The following is a 22496-nucleotide window of genomic DNA, read 5'->3' on the forward strand; positions in this document are numbered from 1 at the left end:
TCTCATCTCATCGTCTCATCTCGTTTTTGCGTGTTTTGTGCAACGTTTCAGTGTGTTGAGTTATATTTGAATGTAGCTGCTCTGAGATCTGTGTTCGGTTGTGCTGCACATGTTAATTGATTTCATTGCATCGGCTCACATTGTGGTGCTCTGCTGCTGTTGTTTGTAATCCGATTGCTGCAAAATGATTTTCAAGCAGACAGCCAAATCGCCATCATCATCATCATCATCACCATCATCGTTATCGCTGCCTCTGTCTCCTGTCATCTCCATCTTCCATTTAGTCTATCTCTCTCCATCCTCTCAGCTCTCCTCCTGCTCTGCCTGCCAATCCTCCATCTCACACATTTCCTGCCTTCTCAGTCGACTCACACACTCTCCGTTCCCTCCTTTTCCTCTGTCTGTGCATCCTGACATTTGTGCTGCCAGGGCCTGTAGACGTGAGCAGCTGGTTGTTCAGTGGATTTTGGGGGATTTTTGGGTGAATGCAGCCGTGCAGCTACGCCAGTGTTTTATGTGTTTGTTAAACACACATCTGTCTCAGCTGTCAGAGAGCACAAAGAGCAGAGAGAGTGACTAATGGAGATCATTAGGAAGCAAAACAGCTCTAAAATATGAATTGTCTCCTCTGACTTTTCCTGTGTGTGGACGTTGTTTTCAAATCTCTTGAGAATGAAAGATGATACACTAAATGATGTCTGTGTGAGGCTGCTCAACTTAACTTTCCATCTTAGTGTAAAAGATTTATGTGCTGTAACGTCTCATCTCATATTGCAGTCTCAATATTGCAGAAACATGAAGTCCATGAATCCATAAGATAATGAATAATATCAACTTTGTTTTAATGTCTTCTAATGATTAATTATTGAGGGTAGATTTGCTGAGCATGCATTCGCTCTGCTTCCCACTCATTCAGTGCTGTTCATTCAAACAGAGGAGCACGTTTGGCAAGTGTGCAGCACCATTTTACTAAAGTGTAAAAGCGGATGTCATGGATTTGAAAGGCATCACTACTGAAACACTACCTCGCATTCAAACCTCAGTTGTTCAAAAACACAGAGCTGCATGGGAGCCACTTTTTAGCTGGATTTTCACAACAGGTAATGACATTAACCATGTGGGGAGTTTTATTCCCATAATAACAAGCTTTGTGTGAGCTCAAAAACAAAACCAGGTTAAAATCTTTGAAATTAAACTCTTTGACAACATTATTTAAAAGGATTACACCACTGTCTCGAGTATCAAAGCCTGTAGGGCTTAAAGGATGGCTCTCAGAACAAGGTATCATTCTTCCTCTTGGAGGACAGCAGCTGCAGCTTAACTTTGATTCAGAGCGGGTACAATGGAGTCCAATCATACGCCAGAGTCACAGGCCAAAACATTAACGACAACTTCTCAAACCATCCCTGCAACATAATCCACTTCACTACTGTTGCTTCAGCCCAGTGTCCCTATTGTAACATCCATACTAGATGATTTCACACATCATGATTTACATTTACAGTCAAACTTTCCCCGTTTCTCCCCTGTTTCCCCGTTGCTACTGGAAACAACAACAACCTCTGAGCTAGCAACCTACGTGATGAAACTGGCAAGTTGGTCACTAACAGTATGAGTGTAAACAAGCCATTTTAATGCCAGGGCTTGACCCCTTTGTGCAAATGTTTGAGGAATCTGCTAGGTCATCATCGTACGGTGTATTTGTAGGCTCTTTGCTGAAATACAGTACATTACCTCCCATTTGTTGTGACTGTGTGGACTTGTATGATGCCACAACAAGCTAGGGAAAACCATGTCCACATGTGTGGAATGCATCCAAATCAGACTCCAGAACTAATAGTCTGTGTCCGTGGTATCTGCAGCTCTCTGTGTATGCATCTGTTAGGTTGCAGGTGTGTTCAGTTCAAATGAAGATTAGTTGACATCCATAAAGCAAGAATTTTAAAAATGTTAAACAAAAAAATCAAATATAATATGGTGTTTTGCAGAATAGTCTGGTAATAGTCTTGGAAAATCAGGATTTAGAACAAAACCCAATGCCAACAGCAGCAGGGTTACCCTCCTGACACAGTCAACTCAACTTCTAGGCTTGTAAAATATCTCTGCAAAGGTTTGCTTACCCCTTTGTAGAGGACTCCAGTGGTAATCCAGAGCTACAGCAGGAAATGTGCCAAAACATCCAGAGACCAAATACCATCTCCACAGTTGAATCCACTTCTGGTTAGTGTGTTTCAAACAATGTTTCCAGCAGAGGGTCAAGAAAGGTGATGGCATGATGTGCTGTGTTGTGGAGGAGCTATGAGTGTCTGAAACATACAGATCAACCAACTGAATTGACAGAATAACCAGATTGACACTTTAACACTTTGTGCTCTTTGGGTGGATCAGATATCTGATATCTAAAGCCAAGTGGAGATGCATCAAGAAGCATTAGAGCTAGATTGGCATCTCAAACCCCCTCCCGAGGCGCCACTAAAGCTGGTTGTTGAAAAGGTACCAATACAACCATCTTTTCAAGCTGCATCTTTACTTCTCTCAAGTGTAACTACGCAGCCTCCGGACGTAGCCACTTAGAGGATGATAATGACACTGAGATGACACTGGATTTTCCATCCCACTCTGTCACACATAAGCAACAGAACGAAAGCAGCTCCAGTGATTTTAACACTTGCAGTTAAACAGAAGGTGTATCGAGCTGCTGTAGCATTTATCTGAGTCCTGATCGGTCCAAACAGCAGCGAGTGGGCGCTCAGGATAGTGAACAAAGCTTTTGTCTCACTCAGAGTTCATCTAAACAATTCATCCAGATGTTTGTTGGCTTGTGAGCTTAACTGTTTATCAAACAGCTTCAGTTGCACTTCTACCCCTCTGGACTGTAATAGGCTCAAAAGGCAAACTAAACTGATAGATTCATGACACCTGAAAAGATGTGCATGGATTTTTTCAGCTTTATTGCTGAAACATATTTCATCTTTGACAGAAATACTCTCATTGGCACTGGAAAAGGAAGAGTGGGGTTTAGATTTAAAAGCAGCCAACCTTGAGACGACACCATGTGACCATCCCAGACTGTGGGAATAAGTGCCATGCTAACCCAGCTTGGACTTTGGGTTGCTCCTGGCTAATGTCCAGCTGGGAAAATGACACATATTAAATAGGACTAAGGTTGACCAAGCAACAGGAAATCAAAGACTGTTTGTCCACATCTAAGTTCAGACCAAACATTCACAATGAGACAAGCTGAAACTTGCAACTACTTGCAATGAGATGTTATGCAATGGTCTGAAAACTGGTTACACCAATGCGACTAGACGTGACGGTGTATTATCTTCATCACAACGACTCTCTGTGCTTCAGTTTTAACTGCCAGCTGTTCAGGGTTTTTGTAGCTGGATATAATTTGTAGCATCTGCAAATATAAATGAGCACAGTGATAGAGTTACTTGCTACAGCTGCATGTCTAAAAATCAGCAAAAACCTGAAATGTGGGTGCAGAGTGAGCGTGGCTGACAGGAGAGAGAGACAGACAGAGACATGTCGTGTTTAGAAGGGAACCCCAGATCCATGAAAAACCTTCAGTGATCATTTTAATCCAAACAATCTTGCCCTAACCATAATCAAGTCTGTCCCAAAGCTACCAAAATTTTAACCACACTGTTGTCATATATTATTTTGCACAAGGTGCACAATGCAGGAACAATGCATACAAATCTCATGAGCGTTTCGCAAATCAAGGGTTCCCTTCTTGACACGGCCAAGCGACGAAGGGAGCAGCTGTGAGCGATCAGGCAAGTGAGTGCTGGTAGCATACCGCCGGACAATCAGAGAAATAAAACCTTATTTTCTGGCTGTTTCACAGCAGTTATGTTCTCTGCGCAAATAAACACACCCCCAGACCACTGTACAACTCCCGATTCTGCCTGAAGCCTTGTCTCATATAGACACAGCTGTTCCTCACACAAAATGATGAGGTGATCCTATCTTTTCTCCGTCCAAAACTTTGTCAGTCCTGACAGTTTACTGACTTTGCTAAAAGCCGATCAGCTGATTAAACGACAGGCATTCCAAAACCGGGCGCTGGTGACTGACAAGCTGAGTCATGACATCATGATGACATGAGCTGGTTTGAGTCGAGGTGAGACGGGCGAGTTCACGCTGCTGCAACTCCTCCCTGCAACGTCCTAAAACGGTTTCGTCACAAATCGTGAATCTGGTCTTTACAGAGACCTGCTCCACCACAACATCCCAGATCAATTAGTCGCACTCCAGGGATGATTTTACAGGATGCAACATGCAGGATGACGACAGGAGAATCCTGTTAAGATTGATAATGCTTCGTACAAAAACACAGTCACAGTTCATGGACAATTTCCCAGATTTTGAGTTATTTTAATAATTTAATTATCATCTCTATCTTGCTGTGGTGTTTATCCAAGTGTAAATTTTAAAAAAAGCCCCATAGAATTACTTGATAGGATTTATGTGTATATGTATATGTGAACTTAATTCACAAGTTTAATGTGTGTTTATCATGAAGGGACTACATGTGCAATCCAATAATAATGACAAATAAATAACCTTGATAAAATGAAATACAAATGCATCACATCGCATCTGGATTCATCCAGACTTTTAAAATGATGAGTGGAACCTTTAATACTCTAAAAGTTGTTTTTCAGTGGAGTATTCATGAATTATTCTAAACTCAGAGGCTCCCTGAGTTCCCAAAATAAAGCTGTTTACACGTGAATGAGGCCACACAATTGTTAAAAACACCAACAGGTTGAGTTTTATTTCTGTGTCAGCTGCACTTCAGTCAGAACGGAGCCATTTTAGCAAAGGTGTTCATCTCCCTCGAGAGTAAAACCCTTCACGTGTTACAGGTGTCATTCATGCTGCTGTAGCGAGGACTATCACTGCCACTCGATGAGACTCCCACGAGCCCCGGCGCCTGTCAGCGTGACAGACAGCCCTGCTGCTGATTGAGAGCATTCAAAAGCCAGATTCTGAAGGGCATGAAATGTTTTGCCGAGTTGAAAATGAACCTCCTCACTTCATTAAAGAGCGCAGGCAGGCAACCTGCGGTAACCATCCATCTGCAGTTGTTGTCTGTGCAGAGAAGATTTCTCTGACACTGTCATCAATCTGTCATATCTGCACCAATCTGTTATTTTTCTGGTGTTAACTGTTGTAATTTAGCTTTTTTGTTGTGCCTGCTCTCCCTCAACCTGCCTCATCTGCATCTATTTCAGGGGGAACTTTGCTACATTTCACAGAATGTCTTTCATCTCGCTAACAATTAGACGAAACAGGTGCAAACATCTAGTTTTCTCACCTAACGTTAAAGGGAGATTATGCAACTTTTTGTAAGAAGCAATAAAAAAGCTCTTCCTCAGTGGTTTAAATGGGGCAGCCTTACTGTGGTATGGTATGACCAGAAGCTTATGATGGCTAATGTGGCGGTAGAAGAGTTCACTGACTTTATGACTCTTCTCTACGTGTGCTACTGTTAAATATACATAATGGAAATTTTCACATTAAACCAGTAGTAAAAGAAGTAGTTTGAGAGTGTTGTGAAGTAGTTTGGTATCATGGGAGTTGTTGTTTTCACTTTTAAACCACCATAACTGACGAAAATCTATCTGACATGATCCAGCAGAATTCTTGCTCATGGATGAGGTCATTTTAAACCTTTATTCACTTTACTTTTAGTAACTTTCACCAACTTTGCTAACTCTTATATCCAACGTATCCCATGTTTTCCCATAAGTTGTAGCAACTATTGGCTGGTAAGAAATGTGCTGTTATCATGACTAAATTATGTATTTTATCTGGGTTTGACCAGTGTTGGAAACATATGGGATAACGTGAACAACTATCTCAACAACACTACATATGTTACATAGTACAGCTTTAAGGAAAGCACAGACTGGATGCAATGATGTATGTCATGTCAACAGGTTCTATTAATTCTCTATGGAGTATCTGTATTTGCATAAACACGACTCAATCTTCACTTCATGCAAATATGTCCGACTCGCGCAATATATCAGAATCACAAAACTCAGATCAAACTGTACGACCAGGCAGTCTTGATGAAATATGGATCAAGATTCTGTTACTGCATTCCATATTTCTTGTCTCAGATGTTGAAAGAAACACATTTTAGAGCACTGCTTACCTAGTGTGCGACCAGGCTGCCATTTTTTCGTTTTTTTGGAAATGGATGAGCCGAAGCCGAGCACTGCTCAACTCACAGTATATGTCACCCACCAGCTGGAGTGTTAAGTGGTCCAGAGCGACCAGATCCTCACCGGAGACTGACTGTCTGCACTTTTACTGTTCCTTTTAGAAACTGCCTCATGTCACTATTCAGAAAAGTCATATGAGCTCACTTTAAGCATTACACTCATAGTCACACTGAGCTATAGCTACCCTTAAAAAAAGATCATTAAATTAATGAATTAAGATTAAAAAGGGGGTCACATCTGTCTAAGTGTGTTCAGACTCAACATAAAGCCAATTTTAAAGAGGAGTATGACTGCACTGTCAGTGTGTAGAGCTGTCACACAAGGATACACACATTAATAAATTAGAGGTTCACAAGGTTTTGATGACTGAGTGCCGATGCAGAGAGCCAGCATATAATTGTGGGCCGCGCAGGAAAACCCATGAACTCATTGTATGATTTGTGATTGGTCTCTGTGGCATTTAACATTAAATCTCTTGAGCATCAAATTCACCTGTTCGCCGAAAAGGCAAATCCCTTCATCTGCCCCCTAAAGTCCAACAAAGTAAGCATCAATCTGTTTTTCCTGAAACCCCCTTTCTTTCACAACCATACAGAGATTTTCCACTGCGGGTTCTTCCATCTCACTTCCACATTTAACTGCTGAGTTTTTACGAAATAAAGCACTAGCATTTATGGCAGAAAATAATCTGTTTGACACTCACAGGGCGCTGCTAGTTGCCATGCAACCAGTAGCTTTTTACAAGTTGACATTCTGATCATGACAAACAGTCATGAAATATCCTGTTAAATGTCGGACAGGCCCAGTCAACTAGAGGCCCGCGGGCTGGTTACAGTTCTTTTGAAGTTTTTTAAGGCCCGCAAGAGCAAATGCCTGCAAAACAGAATGGCATGTGGGTGATATAATCGTTGAAAAAGTATTTTGAGACATCTGAACCATAGACTGGATAATCTAAACCAATATGTTGTTGGTTTCATCTCTGTGAAGCACTTATGTGCTGGGATTGACTGCAACAGGATTACACCTGCTCTGCACCTGCCATTTGCTCAGTCAGGTCTCACATTGCATTCCAGGCTGGTGGGCCACAGAGAAATGCATGTTAGCTAGGCTAACAACAGGCTTCAAAATATCTCTCAAAGCTAAATTGCTTCTGAAAATCACCAATTCTGTACTGGAATGGACTGACAAGTATTTATTTTCTTTGCCAGCCGTGACAAGTAGACAACCCGATGCCTTGGAGGAATGTTTTCACGTTATACTATAAGTTATTTGTATCCATCAATTGACAAAATATTCAGTGAGGCCCATGAGCCCCCAGTGATCTTCCTATTTGGATGCTGAATAGCTCTGATGATACTGAAAGTGAAAGTACTGAAATATACAATGCATGTATTTCCTGTCATGTTGAGGGGCCACGCAAAATGTTTTTGGTGGATCATTATTGTCCCGAAAGCTGCTGCTTTCACATCATCTGTATTTAGTTCATATAAACTAGTCAATCCATAACATTTCCAAGGCATATACCAACAATACTGAGGCAAAACAGCTTCTGAATCACGTCCCCAGATATTCATCATGCTGCTGCACATAACCAAACAGAAAGTTACCAATTTCAGCTTCACCTGTTTCCTTTAAAATGCTAATTAAAATCCTGCATAATGCCTTGCTATTGTTTTCACACCTATTTGTCCTGGGAGTTTGCTTTTTTTTCCCTTCCAGCAACACACAGCCTGAGAGCCAACACAGCAGCAGTCCTCTCGTAGCTGTTCAAATGAAGCAGTGAGGGATTCAGTGCCTTGCTCCAGGGCATTGTGACATTATTCGTTGAGATCACGGTTACTCATTCACTTGTGCTTCTGTGTCCTGATAAAGAGCTTTTTTTCCCCTGAATGTTGAATAAATGGAACACAATGTACAAACCGCCCGTCATGCACATACTCTGCATCTCTCCTGCAGACAATTCATTTGAGTGTTATTCAGTACATCCTGCATTAGGAAATTCGAACACAAATCTCAAGAGCCAGTCTAGCAGCGGGTTACCAGACAGCTCCTGTAGCCCTGACAGCTGAAAAGAGAGAGGAACCTGACTTCTCCCAACAGATCCCAGAGGGGATTGTGCCAAAGAGCAGCAGCAGTCAATCAAGCATGCAGTTAAAAGTTGGACTTCTGCTATCCTACTCCTCTGCTCAGTGTCCCTCCACATATTTAAAGTTCCCCCTGAGTAAGAGGGGCAACTTGTCTAAAATGTAAATATAAAGCTTGGATGTTTTGGAGATGCTGTACCTAAATATGAAAAATATCTGGAGGTAAAATTTGTGTTTTTATTTATGAGTTTTCTGGGATGACATGACAAAATGTCTGTTACACAACTGTAAAATGTCGTGTCTGCATTTTCAGACAGACATATAGAGACCCGCAAAAGTACTCAAACTCTGTGCTAGTTCCTGCTACTATAGGCATCTCCAGGACCACGTTTTGTCATGATGACACGCACAGTCTCATAAGTTGTAAAACGAAAATCAGATCAAATCGTAGGTTTTGGAGAATCGTGACACCCCTGCTTGTGAAAGGTTAGGTTCGGCCTGGTCTTCGGTCTTTGAAGGAGGCACTTTTGTGGGTCACATCTGCTTTCAAAAGTAGTGGGCACTGGATTTTGTACACAGTTTTCATTGCGAAAAAATTCAAAAAACAGCACACACATCCGAGGACGAAATACAAATACAAAAGTATGACATTAAGTCCACACATCAGAAGCTGCTCCTTAAAGCGTTTTTCATCAGACATGTCTGATGATTTTTTCATCGCAGTTTGTTAAAACATTTTGCAAAACCTATTGACATCTACTTGCTTTTGTGCATCAGTGGTGGAAAGAAGTGATGTATAAGCAATAACCATGATTTTCCAATATCACTTTCATTGCACGAATACTCAGACAACTGCATTAATTCACTGATACAGTAGAAACTGGCACCGGCCCTTGCACAGGGCATAAAGGCACCACAGTGTTGGTCTATGCTGAATGTGACCCTGAACAGTGTTGCTTAGCTGCAGAATCAATAAGCTGTCAGTGTCATGGTTTTTCATTATAAAATATGCAGAAGTTTAAAGTAAAGCCAAGGCAAAAAAAAAGAACATTTGTTTGACCTCTTGGTTGTAATCAGTCCTGGAAATTTGTGGCATTAACGAGTACAAAAGCAGGGAGGTTTCCATCACCAGCCACCATGTGGAGTCTCACCTGTAAAACATCACTCTAGAAACCAACCAGCTGTTTTCAGGCCAGAATGACTCAGCTCTCTGGCTTTGCTCTGAATGTGGAAGCTTCATTAAAGCCGCCTGCCACTATTTACTTTTCCACGCTGCTCTGCTGTTTGCTCGCTCGCTCTGCCGCGTGTCCGAAGCTGGTGTGAATGACATCGAAATTCAAAGTCACCCTCCATCACCCCATCTCACCTGATTCTGTCTGGCACTCTGTGGGTCTGGTTGCCGTCGCTCTGGCAGTTGCCGGCGTACTGCGCCCGGCTGTTGGCCCCCTGGTCCCTCCGCAGTGCCATCGCCCCGTGGGTGAGCACAGAGACGCCTTTGGCAATGCGCCTGCAGGATTAGGGAGAGAACAATGTGAGAAGGAGACAGCGGGACATTTTCAAAGGCCTTTTCCGATACTGCTGAGGTCCGGGGAAATACAGAAGAGAGAGCCTGTCTGGGTGGAAGGCAGTTGTCACCGCTTGAATAAGTGCAGACCTCGTGACAATGAAAATGCAACAAAGCTCAAACTTAATAGCACTGAACTCATGTGGAAAAATGAATGGAACCCTGCTCCATACCTTAAAGCTGAACTGCACAAAAATTTAAAGAACTCCCATCTTGGCGGTTTAAATTATGTGTGACTTCGACAAAATGAAAAGTAATTACATCTCCACTGACTGAAACACTGTAGAATTGCCCAATTTCTACAAATGAGGTTCTGGTGTTGGGCACGTGCGCTTCTCTGCACACGGAAAGTGACGAATCAAGACTAAAGAAGAAAATCCAAACTGCCTCCTCATCAGCTCAAAACTCAACTCATCAGCGGTAGATTTTTTTTCTTCTCCTCTTGACTTTTTTTTGTTATAAATCAGAGACCAGCTGAGTTTGAGTGTGCTGTCGGGATTTCTGAGTGTTAAAGGGATACTCCAACAGTTTGGGAAATACCTTTCTTTTTTTTCGCTGCTGTGCTGGGAGTTTGACTTGATTTCTGCGATCTGTGGTCAGTAGAGAAGCCTATGCACCCGTAAAAGGGTTCTTGTGATGCTACCATATCTTGATTAATGATGGAGCCTGATACTGACGTCCTTGCATACAGAATTTGTCATTTGGGAAGTGAACTTGAACTTGAACTCCATTTGATTGATTGATTGAAAACAGCAACACTGTAGAGAAACTAAACTTCAAACCACATTAGCTGCTAAAGAACTGAGAGCTGAACACACACACGCTCTTTTAGAAATGTCTGTCTCTCTGCTCTCCTGCACAGACAAGAGCTGAGTATCTTAACACTCACTTGTTGAAATGGGGAAAAAAGGAGGGTCGTCACGGGTTGGCTGCAGTCAGCGAGGTGTCTCCACAGGCCGCTCGAAGGCGGGTCGGGAGCACTTTGGCCCTGCTCCAGAGTAAGTCCTTCTCGGGCGTGACTGGTGTATCTCACACACATGCTAAAGAGTACCATGTGTGTCCGTGTGAGACACCGAGGGATGTGACAAAGCGTCGGTATTTGAAGGGCTGTAACTAGTTGTTCTATGTTGGTTTTGTTTAGGACACAACAAACTTTTTTGCTGTTTAATTTGACAGACTTTGTGCACAATTACTTTGGGTGAGAATGAACAAATCAGTTTATCGTTACATTGCTCATAATGTGATGATTTAAAGGCTGTAATTCTAAATTGGATTATTCATAAAACAGGTTAAATTTTAGCGAGGGAACCTTTTTTCTGGCAGATTTTATCTACAGAGCTTGGGACAGAATACAGAGTTGCATTATAATTATAAGTATGTGTAAAGAGTGTTCTTTTATAGTATTTTTGGTGTCCATGTGGGCTTGGTACAGTACTTGTTTGTGCGTGATGCAATAAATAACATAACTAACTATAGCAAGTCTTTAGAAATGGTTAGAAAGGCCACCTTCTACACCTGTACTCATATGATTGGATGTTACTCATCAGCTGGTTGCTGAGCAGCTGATAAATGAGTGAACTGATGGTGAGAGACAGCTGGCGCCTGTAAGCTAATGTAAGCACGACTTCAGCGCCACGCTGAATATCCAGTTTCTAAATGTATTTATGTGTCAAGCGTCCTCCATTCCAATATATAAATATTACTCCACTCTCTCGCTTTCTGTCTCAGGACAATTAAATAATAGATCAGACTCTGATCTGCAGGACGCTTTCACCGAGGCGAGAGACTATTTAAGCTACTGCACTGCTTTTTAATATGGCTGTAAAGTCAACACTGATTTGTGACGCGCAGCATAAAAACAACTCCAAACGCTTCTCACATCTGATTTTACATGTTGCTAAGATTTATTATGTAAAATAAACATTTAAGACCAACAATAGGTTCTTGCTATAGTCCTGATGATAAAGCCTGCTCAAGCGGGACAGGAAACTATCTAATCCATCTATCTAATGATTCTGAACCATAAAGCATTTCAATGCACTCTTGCTTCCATAATTCAGTGCATTACCACGTCAAACAAACTGGCTGGACGGGACACAGGCGTGAGGAGGGACTGCCGAAGAGAGTTCAAAAGTTCAAAAGTCCTCTGCACATGAATTCGAGGTGTCACAAATCCTCTTCACAGGGAATCAGTTCACTGTCACGGTGTCTTGAGGAGAGGAATCTTGCACCATGTTGCTACCACTGTTAATTTGAAAGTTGTGATTCTGCCGGTAGCCTACTGTACATGCTCTGGTGAGTGTTGTACATAAAATATGCTGCTCTCCAGGAGGCAGAAGTCGAGCTGAGACATAAATGAGAATTTCCTCTTGCATGTTCTGATTAGCTGGATCAGTTAAGAGGGTTGAATTTAATTTCATATGTGACTTAAAAGAGCTGTTGGTTGTGCAGTGGGGTAAGAGTCTGCCATTTCTTTAATATGTTAACAAAACCTACTGGTCCACAACGTAAGCCTCATTTTTTAATATGTAGAAAAGCTCTCTGGAGGATCTATTAGCAGCAGCAGCCATAAACACTGCAGCAGAGAGCACACAGGGATTACTATGTCAGATTCGTCTGAAATGCTTAATTGTAGGAATTTGGAGGACACAGTTGTTCTTTGCACCCCACAGTGTCCAATAATCATTGTGCACCGGTCAATTGTGTAATGGTGCATTCAGGTGATCCTCCTCAACTCATTAAGCTGGGAAGCATCACATGACCAGGTAATGTTTACCTTCAGTCACTGATAAAGATTTCACATTAGATACACAAATGAAAACTCACTGCAAAGGGTAGGAAAAACATTTTACATCCCTCACTAAAGTAAAATCTGCAGTGCAAGACAGTAAAAATGCTCCATTACAAGTAAAAGTCCTGCCCTTCTCTATTTCATTGGCCAGCACCAGGTGGTTACTGTCAGAACTTCAGAATGGCGAACTCTGATCGGCAGAGCAAAATCTTTGTCAGTCATATGGGCGCCAACTGTTGCATACCCTCGCCGTTGTGGTCGAGACTCCTTCCCGTCTGCCGCCATCCCCTCATTAAGTGACTGGAGGCGTTCAGTTGCCGTGCTGCGGAGTGAAAAGGCCTTTAGATGGAAATACTCCAGTGAAGTGTCAAAAAAGCACTTGAATCATACTGTACATGCACTGAGTTATTTTCCACTATAAGACAGGTGTTAATAAACCCAAGCCCAGCATAAAGACTAACTTAAAAATAAAATATATGTATGGATATATTATCCATACAGTTACTGACTTTAAAGTTAGGTGTCATGGAAGCCATGTATCACTAGCTGCTATGTTTATTTACTTAGAACTGGTCTTAAAACGTCCATGAATTTGACCTTTTCCTCCAAGGACCAGAATGTTGTAAATATAATAAACAGAGCTGAGTGATTGACAGTTTGCAGTATCTTTGTTTTTGATCCGACACACCTGTCCATAAGACTCTCCAATGTGCAAGAAGTTTGTATTAATTCTTTCCTGCTGGTGTGTCTTTACACACCATAAGTTCTGGTCTGAGTGAGGCTAAACATTTTCATTTGGGAACGAGGCTCAGTCTGACAGCCAGGTCTTCAGAAGGACCCATCTGGGTTTGTCACATCCCTCTAAGTATCCAGCCTCAGTCTTGGGACACACCATCTGTGTTTCACAATGAACCGTGACGTTCTGCCTGGTAGTGACAAGTGTGCTGCTCATTTAGGGCTTTCTTTCTAGTCCGGACACTAATGTCACAAGCAAAGAAATCAGATGCATTCAAAACGCTGCATCTCAGTGGATTCAGGATGACCGGTGGACAACGAGGGTTTAAGAAAACACGGATAAGGATGTGGCAAAGTGATATGTGGGATATCCACAAACTCGGTGGACATTTTATAACTCAAAATGTAGGACACCAAGTTACATTTAGTTCTATATTGATTAACTGTACAAGTGTTTTGTCTAAAACATGTATAAAAACAGTACAAAAACCACAAAATCCCTTACCAGGTTGGATTTCTGTTGCAATAAAATTCAACAATATCTACCATACAAAATGTTGACTTTTGCCCTACATTATTTAACAGCCTTCATAAAGTGTAAAAAACTCTTTCTAACCTGCCACCTTCTGTTTCCTGACATGACTGAGGAGGATTTAACAGTAAAAATCAATAAAGAATTCTACCTTTCACCTGGATTCACTTGGTCAGTCTATTTAGATTAGATTAGATGAAAATTTAATGATCCCTGTGGTGAAATCAGGTCACCCGTGCAGCAGTGAATACATCACGGACGGAGCGGGTGGTCGTAAAATTTTACTGTGTTTCTCTGTGTGTTACGGCAGGAGAAAACGTGGAGGTGTGCAAAGCATGTGTGTGTGTGTGTGTGTGTGTGTTGGGGATGAAATAGAGAATGTGTATTTTCTCACTGATCCTCATGTATTTTTTAAATCATAGGTTGGATTTTCAGCAGCTTCAAGGCTCAGCACTGCAGAACTCACTTATACTGAGAGAAAAGAAGCTAAAATACTTGAAGTAGATTTTCAGCAACAGTAATAACCGCACAACATATTGTACACTTTACATAGCACCAGAGAACGATGCGAAACCCCTCTTTAGCTGTAAGAACAGTGAACGATTTTAAAAATGAGCAGCATCACATGTTCAGAATCATCAAGGTCCATTTTCTCATTTAATTTCAGAAGAACAAAGGGTTCACTGACTGGCTATCTGCAGGTCTCAGAGAGACAAACACTGCTATTTGGACATTTATCTAAGACCACTGAAAATTAAAAAAGAATACATTTTTAACTGATCATAGCCATGAATGTCATGAGAGTGGGTAGCGCTGTAAAAAAAAAAAAAAAGCAAAAAGGACATTAATTTTTAAAGCAAGGCTGTTATTTTTGAGATAATGAATACCACGGTCTTCCTTTAACAAATGAAAAGTTGGGTCTCAAGTCAATAGAAAGCACTCTTGGTCAGTTCATACCTTGAGGGGTTTTGTTGATACAGCCTTGGGTCTGCTAATGTTAGGTGATGTCTGCAAACTTCTTCGAACAAAAAAATTGAACATGGTGTTCATTTTTGAGCTTTGAGGGGACATACATGTTGGCCGTGCAGTACGGCAGATAGATTTTCATCACAAATACCAATCAATAAATGTTGTTGCATTGAAGACCTCACTGCACCTGGTACTAACCTGCAATCAGATTCTAGATATCTGAAAATGACATCCGATCATGAGCCTTTGCATTTCTACTCAGATTGGGATCAATATCAAAATTAGGTACTAAGCAGGATATATGAAGGGAACTGATGCTGCTCTTTGGGCTTTACATGTTTTTTATAGCCAAGCAAGGTGCTTACCACAGCTTTTTATTGGCCAAACTTGACAAACTGCTTTTACGATGGGCTGAGATCTGATCACAACACCTTACACTCTAATGCATGCTTTTATACTTTGCCACTCTTCTTTATAGGACATCGTTACAGATCAAATATCAATACCAGGTGTAATTTGGTCAGTTAATCAATTGGTTGGTCAATATGCTCCTCTCCAACAAATTCTCACTGGTCAGACAGCTGCTGCCGTTGCTTTCAAGAGGACACCATACTGGTGTATGCTTTGCATGTAATGGCTGTATAACAAATGGCAAGGAAGCCTTTTTAACACGTGGTTAATGTTGTGATGTTGCAGTTGCTGTTTGGTTAGGTTTAGGCATCAAAACTCCTGGGGCAGGTTCAGTAAAAGACCATATGTATGTTAATTTACATATATAACCTGACATAAATGAAGCCACCAGGTGAAGATCTCATGACGCAAGTTGTGTGCTACATGTGACATTTTGTTCTGTAAAACTTATAATAATGTTTTGGTTTCACATTGGACATGAACGCTGGTCTCCTGTGTTAGTTTGAGCCGTCCATCCACCTCACCTCCATATGCAGCCTTCTCCTTCCTTTGTACGATGTTGAAAGCCTTTCAGTCAAATTTCAGTTGACCACAGTCCTAATTAAATCAATTAATTTGCCAGTTTGATTACTGTAAAATCCACTTGTACCTGCAGCGTTTAAGTCTGTTTTTTCCTTTTCTGTTTAGTAACTCAAATAAAGGTGTACTGTGTGATGTGATTTGATGTGTACTGGTCAAACAAGCTCTGTGTGAGTCCTTCAGGAACTTCAAGCATGCTCTGTTCATACCTTCGTGGCTCGTCTCTCCAGCCCTGCGGCCGGATGGCGAACAAGGCCTTGGGCAGCCCCTCCAGGCCCAAGCCGGACAGGGCCGGTCCCACAGCGAACCACATATGACTGGGCCCGGCCTGACCCGCCGCCCAGGCCGCCCGGAAAACCAGCTCGGCCTCCTCCAGAGAGCAGTACAGCAGACGGACCTGCAGGAGGACGAGGACGAGAATGAGGGGGAGATTAAAGAAATGGACGGTGGGAGGCAGAAGCGCACAGAGACGTTATTATCTGCATCTGTATTCAGATAGAAGACCAAAAGTGGGCGTAGTTTAAACCAGAAGTCATGTTAAACCTTCCAAATGTTGTATTGTAATTCTCATTGGTGATTAAACTGTTCTGCCTTCAAAGCATCATCTTGATTTAAAATTGGAATATAAAGAATTCTGAAATATATTTCCACATCCTCATGATATACTTTTCATTTCTGTGACATTATTTCTGCTTTCCCAAATAAAGTATTTGGATTTGGGTGCATCGCTAGTGGGAACAAGGGAGTAGGAAGTAATTAGTAGAAAAGGAAACAAAGAAGAGGGGAGAAGTTAGAAGGGATAGGAGGAAAGTGGTATGAAAGAGAGTAGAGAGATGAAAGGAGGAATAGATGACAAGATGAGGTGGATTATGTTTAAAAAGTATGATGAAAATAGGAAAGGGGGAGGAAAACTACAAAATAAAAGAGACAGGAAGAAGAGGAATAGACAGATGATTGAGAGGTAATAGAGAAATGTGTAATTAAAGAGGAAGGATGTAAGAAACAAGAGTAAATTTAAGATTGAGGAAGAAAAATATTAGAGGTGGGTGGAGAGACGACAGGAAATATATACGATTACAAAGAAGAGAGGAGAAATTGGAGGACAGATGCAAAAGAGATAAGGCCAAGAATACAGGGAGAGATGGGAAATGGAAAAGAGGAATAAGAAGACAATAAAGAGGAAAACTAGGAGGGGTGAGGAGAGAAAGGGAAGAAGTGATATAGCATGGATGAAAAAGAATTGCAGAAAAAGAAAGGAAGGATGGATGCGGAGAACAAACGAGGCAAAAAGTGAATTTCCATCCCATTTTTCATCAGCCCCGGCTCTTGCCTCTTGGTCCCTTAATGTTCTTTCATGATTCCTTTACAATTATGGATTATACTCATTAATACATCAAAACACTTGGTGCACTTATATATTAATGCTTCTCTATATTTATTTATTTTCAACACACTGAGCTGCACTTGAAAAATGGTGCCTCTTGGTCCACTTGCATTTCCCCTTCATACATTATTAAAGAGGGGGAATTGAATGGGGAGGGGGCGCGATATTAAAAAGACAAAGTGAATAAAAAAATGTGAAACTAGAAGAGGGTGAGAGGAAAAGGATGTGTGAGTGCTGCAGTGTGTGTGAGTGTGTGTGCGAGGCTGAGGGTACTTCAGATGATTACTCAGAGGAAGCACTTGAGGAAAATTTGCGCCACAGTTTTGCAAGACAATCGCAGAGGTTATAAAACTGAAATTAATCAAACCAAAATGTGAAACGGTTTACTGACACACGCTGATGGCGGCAGGCATGTGGTATCCTGTCACATGATGCACATTCACCGCCGTTACCCACGTCAGAGAGAACAGCGAGATGACGCCGATCCCTCCTACTCAGCCGACAGCAGATGGAATCGGGGTCGGCATGCGGTCCAAGCTAATGCTCAATCCCTGTCAGTCCCATCCTCAGAGCAGTCAGGGTATATTTAGACCTCTTTGCATATAGTGATGGCATTTCTTGAGCTTGAAGTTTGTCATTCTATATGTGTGATATAAAGAGGATCGCGTCTGTCAAAGCGTCCTCCCCCTCTCATCTCTCCTTGGAAGATGGAGTCGAGTCCCCTGCGTTCTGTCGTTCCTCAGTGATTTGTTATAATTTTGTGCCATCAATCACTTCGTTAGTGCAGGTGTCTCATTTTTCAAACGCTGGACATCTCATTTTGGAAGAAAACATTTCATTTAGATCCTGGTGGGTCTTCATATTTTATCGTGACAGAGCTTAATCGCGTCAACATCCAGGTTCAAATGAAGGAAGTCTTCTTCCAAAATGGTTCAAAAACATCTTTTAAGAAAGAGCTAGGATTTGATTTAATTTTGTGCCACTATATTTTGTGTTGCAGTAGAAATTTGAACTTCACAGTGGAACACTTCCTTTTTTACCCTTGACAGCACAGTCTGCAAGCCAAATGGCTACTGAATGTTCAAATTTAAATAGCTATTCAATAAATAACCACTGTTTCTTCTGGATATATTAACCTGCATTTGGCTCTTGGCTGCTAGTTTTGTGCCCCACTTACTTTTTTTTTTTTGTCAGCATGAAAGGTTCACTTCTAAATCTTACCTCAGGTAAAAGTAATAAGTGCTCAGTACAACAATTGTGAAAATACAAAAATCACTCATAGTAGCAATTTGACAGAGTGAGAGTTTTCTCTATGGAGAGCTTTAGCATCTTTCAGTTCATTGTTTTAGTTTTACGCTTTGTAGATTTACTGTGTGGTTTACTTTCACCACTCTCATTGATTTTGTTTTTGGTGTGCAAGCTCTGATAAAGGTTTTACTTAGGTCACCAAATAAATAGAAGACTATGGAACAAACTGCTAATTTAAGATGTACATCTGCAGACTGCGGTACACAAAATACATTCAAAATGTGTTTATAGTTTTATTGATGAGATGAAATAAAAACAATGAGATGATCTGTTAACTCAGGCTAAATGCTTTTATTTCTACAGTATTTAAAGTGTATACTGTATATTTTCAATAATACACACCAGGATTGTATGAGATGATATTGAAATGGTGAAATGGCAGGAGCATTAATTTATATACATATTAACTCTTCCCGAGATCAACTGATAAAGCCAGCTGTGAACTGGGATTCGATGCTTCGTTGTTTTCAAAAACGTGGGTCCCCAGAAAAACAGTTTGGTAAACAGACTGAACTAAACTGGTGAATATAGGAGCATTTATCAGCTATATTTTTCTCAGGAGTTGGTGGAATCCAAACCAGAGCTGAAACAGAGTAAATATTGGGCTTAAATTTGCCAGGTGGCCTGAAACACAACTCAAAATGAATGCTAATGTTGTACCGTGTCTGCTGGATGTGTAAATAAACAGCTGTTTGCTAACGTATTTGCCTTTAGAAGTTGATAACATATCAGTATTTGCTGTGCTGCCCCAATATCAATTATTGCTGCTTTAACTAAAGTGCCTTTCACTCATATATTCTATCCTTGAAATGTTTAGGAGCATTTCCTGCGTGGTGGTCTTGCAATACCAGATGATCGGAGGTCTCCGATCGTCTGGGGATTTCTAAATGCAAAATAGTTGCTTGAATGGCAGCGAGAGCAGCTGCTAACAAACATTTTTTTCAAGGGCACGCCTTACGGGAGATGAAGCTCTGCCGCCATTCCCCTCAATAGCGAGCACACAACTTTGGCGCGTCTTCGCCTTAAAGACTTCTGATTGGTTCGGCAATGCAAGGGTTCTTCTCTTCTAAACTCTCAAATTGTTTTAGCGATGACAGCTGGGAGACTATCCTCTGTATTTAAGGAGCAAAGCATTAAAGGGCTGATTCTACCTTCATGGAGTCACATGTAAATGGAGGCAGCTAACCTGAAAATGCTAGTGTGGCTGACTTGTGAATGAAGATAGTCACACTGTAGGGAAAAGCACATATAGAATTACATCCACTTGATGAAAGACACCTTGAGAGGAAGAAGGTGAACCGATCACAAAGACTCTTCACAACACATGACTCCAGATATCTAATGCTCTTTTAATGTATCAAATATATGTTTCTGACTCACAAACCTGTTATAGTTCTCACTGCATTACAAGGCAGCCACACAAAAACAGCTCCTCAGCCACCGTGTTCCTTGGCCTTGCCCCATCATCTTCTCCTTATGTTGTGTTTTATGGCGGTTGGCATCCGTAAGCGTTGCATTACAGCCATCTGCTTGTCTGTCCCCAGCCCCATTTATTCCTGCATTGTCACGACATGTGTGAAAATGTGCAAGGTTGAGATGTTCCTGAACGTAGCTGCCTGAGTGAACAGTGAAAATCACGAGCGGCGCTTAAAGGTTATCCCAGTAATTTACACAGAACTATGTGTGAAGGAGGCTTAAAACTACACTTTGATGTCAAAGCCTGAATGAAAAAGTAAAAAATAGCATCACACAAGTAGTTTCTGTTGCTGCACTGCTTGATTTGTCATGCATTTGTTCTCCTGTAATGATAAACTTAAGTGATTCAGACATGTAGAGGGAAAACAACACGCCTGCGATCTTGCTTACCAGTCACAACACCGAGATGGGGATCATCAGCTGATGCCTGCGGTATGCTAATTGGTGAAGGCAAGCTTTGAAGTAAAATAAATGGCCCATGCAGCACTACAGCCTCCCCAGTGCCTCTAAGATTATGCATAAAAGACACGTAAGATTAATAATTTTGCATTAGCTGCAAGAGAAAGTTGTCAGGTTGGCCAGGCATATTTATGTTTTGCGAGGGGAAGAGGAAGTCTTTGGGGGCACCGAGGGCTAATTTTAATTTCAGGTGTAAATGAAATACAGATTGTTCGCATCCAGACGCCGCTTGTGAGACATGTTAATGCACGATGAGAGAGGGAGGGCCGGAAGAAAGGAGAGGATGAGAGAGGAGCAGAGATGGTGAGATAGAGGGAGCGGTAAAGAAAAATCTCAGTGGGGAACGGTTCTCTCTGTCTGAATTATACTCACATCACAGCACAGACGAGGCTGAACCAAATTTAATCAATGATTCCAACATCAAGAGGGTGCATGTGTGTGCATGCGTGTTTGAGGAGAGGATTTCAGCATACACCCACAGTCCAATTCACAAATATCATTCACCACCAAATCTGCTCTATAATACTACTATAGATACATTACGAGACAGTTCCCTTTGGTTTTCCATCAAAGGCCTGAGCATCATGGGAGGATTATGCAGAAATTGGCATGCAACCCTGCTAGAAGCATTTTGAAATGGAACAGTGACAAGGTGTGCGCAACATTACACAATAGTGAAAAAAACAGGCAAATTGCCTGGACAATGCACTGTGGAGATAATTGGCTGCAGAGCCGCACTCCTGAAACCTGGGGAAACAACACAACCGAAGTCTGTGAAATCTAAACTTTTCTCTTAACTTTTCTCAAGGGTATAAAATAACTCTCTAGATTTTGAATGTGCTCAACAGGACTCAAAAACAACAGGCTACATCTTATCTGTCTTAATCCTCTCCAGGTTTCTTTTGCTCTTGTCTTTTCCCTGCAGTTTTCTTTCCACTTAAAGGCTGGAAAGTGCCTCTCCATCTGAAATTTCTTTGCTTGGCTGTTTTCTTTTATAGTTGCACAGATTTTGACCAGAGATGGGACAAAGTCATTCTTTTGCAAGTCACATACAAGTCTGTAATCTTTACACTCAAGTTCCAAGTCAAGACAGGCAAGTCTCAAGTCAAGTAGTTTTGAGTTTCCAGTCTTAAGCAAGGCATAATGTAACAGTGAGTTTCCAGCCTCACTGATTAACAAAGTTACTTAGCAAATAAGCTAATGTTAGCTAAGCATTAGCTCGCTTAATGAAGCTTAGCGTAAGTTCACTCGGAGGAATATCTTTACACCTCATTCATTCACAGCTCTCTCTCTCTTACTCTAATTCCTGCTTATTCTCAATCAGATGATTATGGGCGTTCTCTTGTCATTTAACCAACCAGATTTAGCCATCAGCCAATCATGTCATTGCCGACAAACTTTAAAATATGTTCTCCTGTCTGCGTTGTCAGCTGTCATTTCAGTGTGGAATCATCGCGTCCCTCCTCCACCCTACAGTTCTTCATATCCAGAGTCCAGGTTGAGCTCATCAGAAGTCCAGTCCTCATCACTGGACTAGAGTCCAGACTCCTTTGGGGGGGGTTCCTACATTAATCGCGGCTTCACTACCCACATGATAACGTCAAGATGGGATGCACAATGCAACTCCCGATTGAACTGTTAAAATTAGCCTCAACCGTTCTTCCAAAGTCAGCCCATCCTCTCCAGAAAAAAACAAGCTTCTAGGTCGATTGTGCAAGCAGCTTATTTCGATTCATGTTTCCATTTATTGTTAGATGACGAAATCTAGTGGGTGTAGAAAGTATGACAGGCTGAGTGTAAAGAGTGAGAGAGTCTGCATATGGAGGAGGTGGGTGTACGGTTGGTTCAAATAAAGATAGGACTTTCACCCAGCAGGCTGCGGTCCCACTTCCGTCATGTGACATATTTAACCCAAACCACATTTTTTTTGAAAACCTAACCAAGTACTGTTTA

The 22496-nt window shown here is 41.5% G+C and overlaps 1 protein-coding gene across 1 annotated transcript in view; it reads right to left on the reverse strand.

Moving 5' to 3' along the window:
• grin2da (glutamate receptor, ionotropic, N-methyl D-aspartate 2D, a) overlaps positions 1-22496 on the reverse strand; it is a 186640-nt gene that overhangs the window by 144435 nt on the left and 19709 nt on the right. The window contains exons 4-5 of the mRNA XM_084738944.1: positions 16126-16313; positions 9702-9842 (exon numbers count right to left, since the gene is read on the reverse strand). Coding sequence (XP_084595070.1) covers positions 9702-9842; positions 16126-16313 — 329 coding nt within the window. The remainder of the gene's footprint in view (positions 1-9701; positions 9843-16125; positions 16314-22496) is intronic.

This window comes from Lutjanus erythropterus, chromosome 16, assembly GCF_056507025.1.
Source record: "Lutjanus erythropterus isolate fLutEry1 chromosome 16, fLutEry1.hap2, whole genome shotgun sequence".
Lineage (NCBI taxonomy): Eukaryota > Metazoa > Chordata > Actinopteri > Lutjaniformes > Lutjanidae > Lutjanus > Lutjanus erythropterus.